General features: G+C 39.5%; 1 protein-coding gene across 1 annotated transcript; it reads right to left on the bottom strand.

Moving 5' to 3' along the window:
- Positions 1–2791: 2791 nt before the first annotated feature.
- LOC309708625 (dnaJ homolog subfamily A member 3, mitochondrial-like) lies at positions 2792–8629 on the bottom strand. The gene is made up of 12 exons (XM_082536838.1): positions 8385–8629; positions 7041–7177; positions 6845–6928; positions 6512–6721; positions 6220–6372; positions 5989–6136; positions 5773–5837; positions 5553–5681; positions 4752–4867; positions 4361–4455; positions 4098–4236; positions 2792–3979 (listed from the first exon to the last, which is right to left on the bottom strand). Exons 1-11 carry the CDS (start codon positions 8587–8589, stop codon positions 4106–4108), a joined length of 1473 nt encoding a protein of 490 aa, XP_082392964.1. The 5' UTR covers positions 8590–8629; the 3' UTR covers positions 2792–3979; positions 4098–4105.
- Between the last annotated feature and the right edge of the window lie 862 nt (positions 8630–9491).

A 9491-nucleotide genomic window follows, 5' to 3' on the forward strand; every position in this document is an offset into this window, starting at 1 on the left:
TTATAAATAGGCAGCATTAATGTGCACGCAGTCACCATCTTCATGCCCACACACAGTCAGCATTGTTGTGTTGTAAATATAATTACCCATCAGCCTGCAAATAGCAGCACAAGAGGACCCTAAAACTCCAATTACCCACCGCACTCTGCTTTTGACCTTTTTGTATTGCCTCGTGAGAAGATGTGATGGTGTTTTTTACTGCAATGCTAGAGGGAAGAAGTCAATTAAGACTCCCTGTGATGCATTTTTACTTTTCTCATTTACTCCCAGCAGCCACATGTCAGTCATACATGATTGGCAGACTGGAGCTTTTATCTGTTTGTATAGCTGAAAGGTTGTAAAGCTTTTGGCTTTTTTCGATGGACTCTAGACAAGGTCAAATAATGTCTGTAATTTGGTAACTCTGTCCAACATTTAATTACCTTTTACTGACTTTTGTGAGGTCTGGCTGTATGGGACAAAATCTGTCACTTAACTGTGTTGTAAAGGGCTTTTTTGTCTGCATGTTGCTATTCAACATTCAACATAATATATAGCTGTGGATCTGAATACCAAGCGACTGAGTGAAAGCTTTGTGTCCACTAACTGTCAGCCTTTTGGGAACTTGTTTGGAGCTTGGTGCAAATCTTTGTTTTGAAAGCCTGAAAAATGTCAGAGGCTATTTATTTCTTAAGAAAAAAACATCCATTCAATTAAATAAGCAATTAAATGTGTATAACGGTTTAAAAGAGCTTAATGTCATATTTATTTTATAGATATTAAGTACATATTAGTACAAAGTAATATTATATTTGTCTGTCAGTGTTTTCTTTCATTTTTAAAATGTTTTCTGATGCCAGTGAAAATAAAAATCATTAATAGTTATGTTGCAGAACAAAACCTGAACGTAAAAACACTACAGTCCTCCTTTAACTCACTATGACACATATTTGAAATATAGGCATAATTTCAAACTATTTTTTAAACTTATGAACATTTTCTGTATAGTTTGAGTGCTTATTGTGTTCTGTATCTTAGGTTAGTTTTAGGTTATACAAACATAGGTTAGCTTGTATTTATTTCGTATTCATGTCTAATCTGTAGACAGAAGAAAAGAAAGAAAAATCAGCAGAGGGTAAAGGAGGAAGAGATTTTTTCTCCCTCAAGTAAGATGAGTAAGACGGAATAGAGCAACCGATTTATTGCAACATGCTGCAAATGAGTGAGCCAAAGTTTATTTACAGTTGTAATGACATCATAATTACTGGGAACGGTGGTAAATTACAAGCTCCTAAAAATCCCTTTAAAGGGAAGGAGGAAGCTCAATGCTTACACAAATGTTGCATGCACTTACCTTTTTCTTTACCAGGCTCATGGCTTTCTTTAAAGGCTTGTCCTCAAATCAAACTATAAATGGTTTCAAGGCTTCAAGATTTTTCATAAATATTAAAGCTTTTGACACTCTGGCCACAATCAACTTTCAAAAATTTATAAACTCAGCGAGTGAACATCATGTACTGGTTGATTTTGATGTTGTGGCTTATCAATGCACAATACATACACACACTGGGTAGATTAACTCAATTAACTCAAGTTTTATTTCAACAAGATCTAGCCAGGCCCCTGAATACATGATGTATATATGTCTTGATGCATGCTCAATCATCTGGGTAAGTAAATGCCAAAAGGCTGATTCTGTTCATCTGGACTGAAGAAGTCACTTGGATGAGCGATTAAACGTTTCTCCCACTGAAAATGCTTTGTTCAGATGAACAGAATCAACCTTTTGGGATGGTGTGTGTAGGTTTGCAGGTATCTAGATATTATGAAAAGAGCCCCAAAAGCATTTCCCAAAAGGCATTAAGACACAAGGAATCAGAGTTTTGTCAACCAGTTGCAACAGTAGGATCCAACAGTCTTGCTTCAGTACATGAGGTTTGATAGTTAAACTGAATCAATCAATGTATGTGAAAAGAGTAACATGTGTAACATGTTCTGTAGAACAAATTGCCCTTTATGATATGATCTACTGACTCCAACAAGCTCAGGATGCAGCACCTGATTGGTTTTAGCACACAGAACATCACTGCAATCCTGTCTAATAGGTGCCTTTTGGTTTTATATTAGATTTGAAGATTCTTTTAAAGCACGTCTGGGTCTGACCACATAAGTCAGCGCGCAGCCTTTGAACCTCAATTGAAGCCCTTCTTGATTAAAAAGAAAATCTGCTTTTGACATCAGTGCCCTTTAACTTTGGAACAAACTGAGAAGAAAAAAAAGTCTTGCAATTGAATAATTTTTCAAAATTATTTTCACCCTTGTCCTTTGTACCATCTTTTAAACATTGATTTATCATTATAGCAACCTGCTTTGGTAAGCATTTAAATCCATGCATAAGCTGGATATTTACCCGCACAAAAGTATGCTATCACATGGATGCATGCAGAACACACTCACCAGCTTGTCCTGCATGTATCTGTGACTTCATATTATATCATACATTTAACTGGCACCACCACCACCAGTCCTGTTTGTGAGGACTGACCACTGAGACTGAAAACAGCTGGAAAGCCCCTGTCTGAAGCCAACGTCCCTGATGACCCTCACAAAAGCTTCTGTTCAGACACTGCCCGTGGTTATGAAGTGGGTGGCTGAACACATCAAACAAAGCTGAGCGCGCCTGTGTCAAAGCAGACCTTTCAGCGTTGTTGTGAGAGCATTTCTTCATTTACTTACCCATTGCCGCTGCCATCTGCTGCTGTTTCAGGGTATTACAATCTCAACATTTAAATTTCAAAAAGAAAGAAAAACATTTTCCAACATTGAATCTTTATTTAAATTAGTGTTGTTGCCACGCACAGGCACAATTGACCAGGAAGAGAGCATAACTTAATTAGGCCTTTGGTTAGGCCTGGTTCACATTTGTTTCTTGCTAAACATCTGAAAAATATTCTTAGAATTTTGATTCAAGAATATTTAATATCTTGTCAATGTGACAGCATGAAAATACAAAATGAACAACCCCCCCCCAAAAAAACTTTTACATTAAATGAGACAAAAATAGGGATTAAATTCTGAGACAATACAAATAAAACACATTATATTTTTTAAGTATCACCAAATTGTAAAAGTTAACCTATTTTTATTTAATAGAACAAATCAGAAATGAAAAGTTAAGTTGCAGGAAGATCTCTTTAACAGGTCAATGTATATCAATTTAAACCTGTTCTCAGATTATATCAGTGTATGGAAATTATATGGAAATGTAGTGGAGTCTGGGTGTAACACTGATTGAAGTGAATGTTTTTACCTTAGCCAATCTTGCAATCATCTGCTGATCACTGGCTTACTGCAGTTGCAATAGCTGCATTTCCTTTTATTACACTGCCTAAAATTTCAATGTAACTAGAGTCAAACTTCAGACTTTGCTTTACCAAGAATTTACAGCCATGCTTCATTTTTAAGGACATTGGAAGTTGATGGGAACCTTTTAGCTGTGATATAGCATCACGTAGGTCATGACATAATTCCAATGTGAAAAATCCATGTCAATCTTTATCCAGTTGCAATCCTTTTAACATGTTTTTACTTGTAACACATTTACATTCAAAGGTTGTCTGGTTGTCTTACACAATTTGACAGAACTACTGTCTGTGGAGCGCTGCCTCATCGAGTAGCTTCAAAGACAATAAGGAGGGATGAGAGGTAACAGAAAAATAAGCAAAAATCACTTTCTGGTTTATTTGTGAGCGCATCAAGAAATTTTCCGCCGAGCACCTGTCTGTGCTTGTGGTTACATTTCGTCATGTGGGTGGCCCTGACTCGTTCTCCAACTCCAAGTTCAACAATGTGTGACTGTGTCAACACAAATGCCACTGTGCTTCTCTCTTCCTTCTACTCCTGGCCGGATTTTTAAAGCAAGAGGAGACGGCGTGGAGGACCGGTGTGTAGATTCTTTCATCTTCCTTTACACTATTGTTTTGCTTGCTTCTTTTTTTACCTGAAAATTTAAAAAAAAGTGGTTACCACACTGCAGATTAAGACTGGTTAATAAATATCTGTTGTGTTCAACATTTAGCTCTCTATCAGGGATGGTAGGAGATACTTAAAGCTCCAACCTGCAGTCTCAGTGTCCGCTAAACATTTTCTTTAGTTTGGAGAAGAAGCCTCCCTCCTCCTCTTTCTCCTTCTGCTTGTCCTGTCCCTCCTCTGAGGCGGTTGACTTTGTGCTGGTGGCTGAAGTGCTGCTGCCCCCTCCTGGACAATAACATGCACTTCATCAGGTGAGTGCAGAAGGGCTGGACTACCTATCTCTATGGATGTGCGCATTATTATGAAATCATGCTTTGACTCTATGATGGAGCTGAGCTTTAGTTCTGACCTCCTGAAGGACTGACGCCGCTGACAGTCCCCTGAACCTCCGTCTCTTCCTCTGCATAACTCAGCAGAAGAGAGCGCTGCCTCCGAGTCAACTTCCTGCAGGAAAGTGAAGAGAATCATGTGATTAGTACCAATTTATATCAGAAAATTAACAAAAAAATGCATCTTATAAGATGTAACAACAAAACATGCATAAATAAAAATATACATAAATCTCTTATAACCCCTTTATACAAATTTATTGATACTGCATCATTTAAAAGTTTTGTGGGTCTAAATAAAGTTACACTTTTTTAAAAATTCACATTATCATGTTTCTGTAATAACAATTAAATAATAAATAAAAATTCTGCCAAAAAATGTCTGGTTGTAGGACAATCAGACTAACTTACTTGGGCACTTTGATCTTAATGTGAACATAATGATCTCCGTAGCTGTAGCTGTTTATCCTCCGAATGCCTTTCCCCTGCAGCCTGATGATCTGATCAGCCTGGCAGCCGGCAGGAATCTGAAAACACGACCAACACATTTTGAAATAGAGGTTTCCTCCAGTGAAACTCCCTGTGAGGCATCTGAGAGAGGCAGTTAGAAATACTGCAGGCACCGCTCTTTATTAAAACTTTACACTCTTTAATAATTTGCAGAAATAAAAAGAAAAAAAACACAATAGACAAACTATAAATATCAAACACTTGCACATTGAGGTTACCTAAAAACACATTTTATTAGCTTAAGCAGAGATTCTCAAAGTCAAGAGTGCTGTGCCCCCCTTAAAGACCAGAAAGCCCCATGGGGCTCACCCAATCTGAAATCTTCACTCTAATCAAACAGAAGAGAAATTTTCTTGAGCTTTTCCATGAAATCTTTATTCAAAAACATTAAAATTTGCAGGCTGTTGACTGTAAACCTGCTAAAGCTACACAATCATATGCTAAGTGTTTAGGCCAACGTGTAACAAGTGGGACACAAACCTCAATACAAGAGCAGTAAATTTAGAGTATTATCACACACCTCCTATTACTCACTTTGTTTACAAACAAGTAAAATTCTACACATATGTAACCGTACATGTGTGTAAAGAATTTCAAACTGAATTTCTGTTATTCCTGTGGCCCAACTGCAGTATCATGGTGACCCACTAGGATAATTGAAAATGACTGGCCTTCTGAATATTACTGTCGACACACACTCACCACAATACTGATAGTTTCATAGAGGCCCTGTGTGGTGGCTGTGCCTCCCAGGATGGCCTGCGCTATTGAGATGAAGGCATCAGAGTGGATGTCTACTCCATTACGTCTGAACACCGGGCTCCTCTGAACCTGCACAGATCAAACACGACGCATCAAACCTCTGCACTGCTCTCTCACAAGTAAAATAAGGAGTAAGTGAATTTGAGAGACCAAAACTTACTCTGAATGTAATGAGGATTTCTTTAGTTCCTACTGACATTCGTACCGTCTGACCATTGTCCACTCCTGGAATATATGCAGTCGTCTATTTTAAAACCGACTATTAAACGCAAACTTTTGAGGTTATTCGTTTTAAGCAGCAGTAGCTACAAACACTAGAGGTAAACTCTCACATTAAAAACATTGATGGATTTGAGAACCCAGGATGGAAACCTACCGGCAGGTACGGGCACAGTGACCGTCTGCCTCTTCTTAGTCTGGCCTGAACCTCTGCACAGGGCGCAGGGCGTGTTTATGATGGATCCTTTCCCACCACAGCGCCGGCATGTTGAGCGCATCATGAAGGGTCCTGTGCTGATCGACTCCTGCAAGGGGCGACACAGACAAGCTGACGAGTGCAACCAGGTGCTGAGAGGAGCCTGCTGCCGAGCGTCGGTCGGAAACTCACCATCCCTGTGCCATTGCAGTAGTGACAGTGAGACATCTTTGTCCCCGGCTCGTTGCCCCTCCCGTCACACCTCTGGCACGTGTCGTCAATGTTCACATTCAGCTCCTTATTCACGCCCTTTGCCGCCTCCGAAAACGTAAGCTCCATCACAAACTAGGAAAAGACGGGAACATTTAAAAACCAGTGTTCAATTCTCACATCTGTATGTTAAACTGAATCTTAACTAAACACATCAAATTAACATCACATATCTAAAAAGGTCGATGCTATGGTGTTGTCAGCGTCCTCTTACTTCTGGCCTTTCTTCAAACATGCTGTTGATGTTTCCGAAGCCCATGCCTCCTGTAAACTCTCCAAAGATCTTCCTGAAGAGCTCCTCGGGATCTATAGTGGCGCCCCCAGCCCTGTAGTACTGCTGCTGACCAGCACCGGCACGGTTCGGGTCAAAGCCCGACGCACCGTACGTGTCATACTGCTTCCTTTTCAGCTCATCACTCAGCACCTGCACACAGAAGCAAGAAAGCAGATAAATATCAGGCTAAATGTGCTTCTGGGATGAACTTACGTTGGATGTTTGTATTTATATAACTGTTTTGCTTTGAGTTTTTTTTTTTTTTTTTTTTACCTCATATGCTTCAGCTAGCTTTGCAAACTTCTCTTTGGCCTCTGGGTCATTTGGGTTGGTGTCTGGGTGGTACTTCTTTGCCAGCTGGACAAATGAAAAGGAAAAGCTTGCATTTAAGGCAAAAGAAAACTGCATGTTTTACTCATTTTACTGGAATGACACATATAAGAAGTCTAACAAGAGCATGTTAAGAGACCTGGTAGTAAGCCTTCTTGATCTCCTTCTGTGAGGCAGTGCGGGAGACGCCCAGGACTTCATACAAGTCCTGCTTGTTTGCTAGTCTGCTGCTGGAGTGGAAAGAGCAGCAGCTAATCCCATGGGGACATCTCACCCCTGCAGAGGAAGAGGATATCATGGTGACATTAGAGGTGCAGATTTTTTTTTACAAATATCTCTGAGGAGTTTTCTAAATGTGTGTGAACCACTGTGTGTGGGTATGTGTGTGTGTGTATAATCAGACTTTAAAACTGAACATAAACGCAGTAATTTGTTTTTTATTTTATTTTAGGTTTACATCCAAGAGGAGAACTAATACAGTGTATAACTGTATAGTTTATTTTGCTAAAGCTAAAATTAATACTTCTAATTGACTATTTTTTTGTACATGTAGTCCTAAGTTGTTAAGTTGCTAAGTAATAATTTAATTACTGAAACTTTTGACCATTAGTTTCCTTTGACTGAGTATATCTGGTAGTCACTGCAGCTATCATTATATATTTGTTTGTCAAATTAGATACAGCCTTCTTGACTTACTGACCACTTTGTAGGAACATCTGTTTATTCATGAAATGTGTGAAGTGTAAAACTGTTCAAATACAGGTCATCAGTTAATGTCCAGATTAAAGAACGTAGACAAGATGTTAAGTTAAATGAGAAGAATATCTGCAAGTGTTGCTGCTAAGCATGCGCATCCGACCATCTTCTAACAGGAGCAACCAGCATGACAGCATACCACGTGACAAAGCAAAGACTTTGTCTAACAACACGGTGAGATCAGTGGTCAGCAGATCTGGAACCAGCTCAGAGATGTCATTAAACACAGGATCTGCAGCCTGAAGGTGCTGCTGATAAATACACAGACAATATCCTGCCATTATGTCAACACAGAGGAATCCCTAAGAGAGAAGTTCAAACTTTTGTCGAGTTCATCCAATGATAAAGTGAAGTTGCTACCTGGTATTAGTAACGTTGTCCTGGGAGTATCTAGTCCTGGTGAAGCACATTTAAAAATGAACAGTCACCATTTATTCTAAACAGGGGGATGGAGAACTAAGTGATGCTGCCATACAGGCGGTCTGATCCGTAGGAAGGTGTGTATGGGTGCAGAGTGTCACTGGTGCATTCACACTGCACTGACTGCTACTGGTTCTCACAGGAGGCTAAAGAACTGTGGAGAACTACGGCAGCATTTCAATGTCGCTCACTCTCTCAGCATCACAAAGCTCTGTTAACTAGACCTTCAGACAGGCTGCTGGATATCGCATTTAGAATACGTGCTGATATAAAACAGGTTTTGCGACACTTAGCTAACTTATCCCACCTGTCAGTTCTCTCAATGTCACAGCATGTCCGCGTGTCCAAGAGCTCAGGCTAACCGCTATCCCTGCCCGGTGTGTCTGTGATTTGGTCGCTGGACAAACTCCTCCATTCCCGGATGAAATAGTGAGAAAACGGCCGCTACGATATCCAGAAGAAACTGATGCTGTTAACCAGCGTGTAGTCAGCCGGGCAGCGGAGGACGCCATTTTCGCGTCACTACCGGCTTCTTCTTCTTCTCTAGTGTTTAACGGCAGCTCACATCCATCTGTGTTGTATTACTGCCTCCTTCACGTCCTTCATGCGGCCAGTCCTGGCAGAATTTCCAAGAAGTCACATTGTGGAGAAAAGTCCTGTGCAAAAAAGCGATCGTCTGCCAAAAAAATCAATCTCCTATGTTTCTGCGTATTTTTATTGTGTAATGACTTTGCTTATATTGGTGAATAGAGTGCAGTGAAGATGATTTATAGGTTAGATATATATTAAATAAAGAATATACCTGTTTTTGTAAGTCTGCATTTTTGTACCTACATGATAATGAATCATTTTTTTCGGCCACTTAAAATATCTTTATAGAACGGTGATGTTTTTGATGGTGTCTTGGCCATATCCCTTAAAAAATACTTTTTTATTGTCAATGAGACTTTTTAGCTGGATAAATAAAGGACAGGGATGTTGTCTGTGGCTCAAGATGACTTGCTGTCATTTGTGAACGAAATTTCCATCATTTTTAGCCAGACAGTCACTGAAAGAAGCTAAATATCATTCGTCTCTCTCTTGTACTGAAGTTTCAAATGTTCCTTATTCAATTATATCATTTATAGCATTTTTACCTGGGGTTAAAATAATCCACACTGAATACAGGTATCTGTAAGTTGTGGTGACAGTACTTCCTCTTCTATCTAGCACTACTGAAGATGAGGAAGCATAACGAGAGTAACACTTTTTTACTCCTAAGATTTTTTAAGGCAGGCAACTTCAAATACAATGTTTCTATCTAACACCAGCAAACACACAATCTGTTTGTGTTCAGTCTGTTGCTGACTGTGTCTGCTAGTCCTTGCAGGTATTTCCCAGAGAGAGAAAAGAGTGTGACAACTGCACTCAGAGA

The sequence above is a fragment of the Aulonocara stuartgranti genome (genome assembly GCF_965226115.1).
Source record: "Aulonocara stuartgranti genome assembly, chromosome: 6".
Classification (NCBI taxonomy): domain Eukaryota; kingdom Metazoa; phylum Chordata; class Actinopteri; order Cichliformes; family Cichlidae; genus Aulonocara; species Aulonocara stuartgranti.

Excerpts from the sequence above, each read along its gene's own strand:
- LOC309708625 (XM_082536838.1), bottom strand. The coding sequence starts at position 8,589 with ATGGCGTCCTCCGCTGCCCGGCTGACTACACGCTGGTTAACAGCATCA. Across the intron at positions 6,373-6,511 it reads TGTTTGAAGAAAGGCCAGAA|TTTGTGATGGAGCTTACGTT; the intron begins GTAAGAGGACGC and ends GTCTTTTCCTAG. Across the intron at positions 6,137-6,219 it reads ACTGCAATGGCACAGGGATG|GAGTCGATCAGCACAGGACC; the intron begins GTGAGTTTCCGA and ends CGCCCCTTGCAG.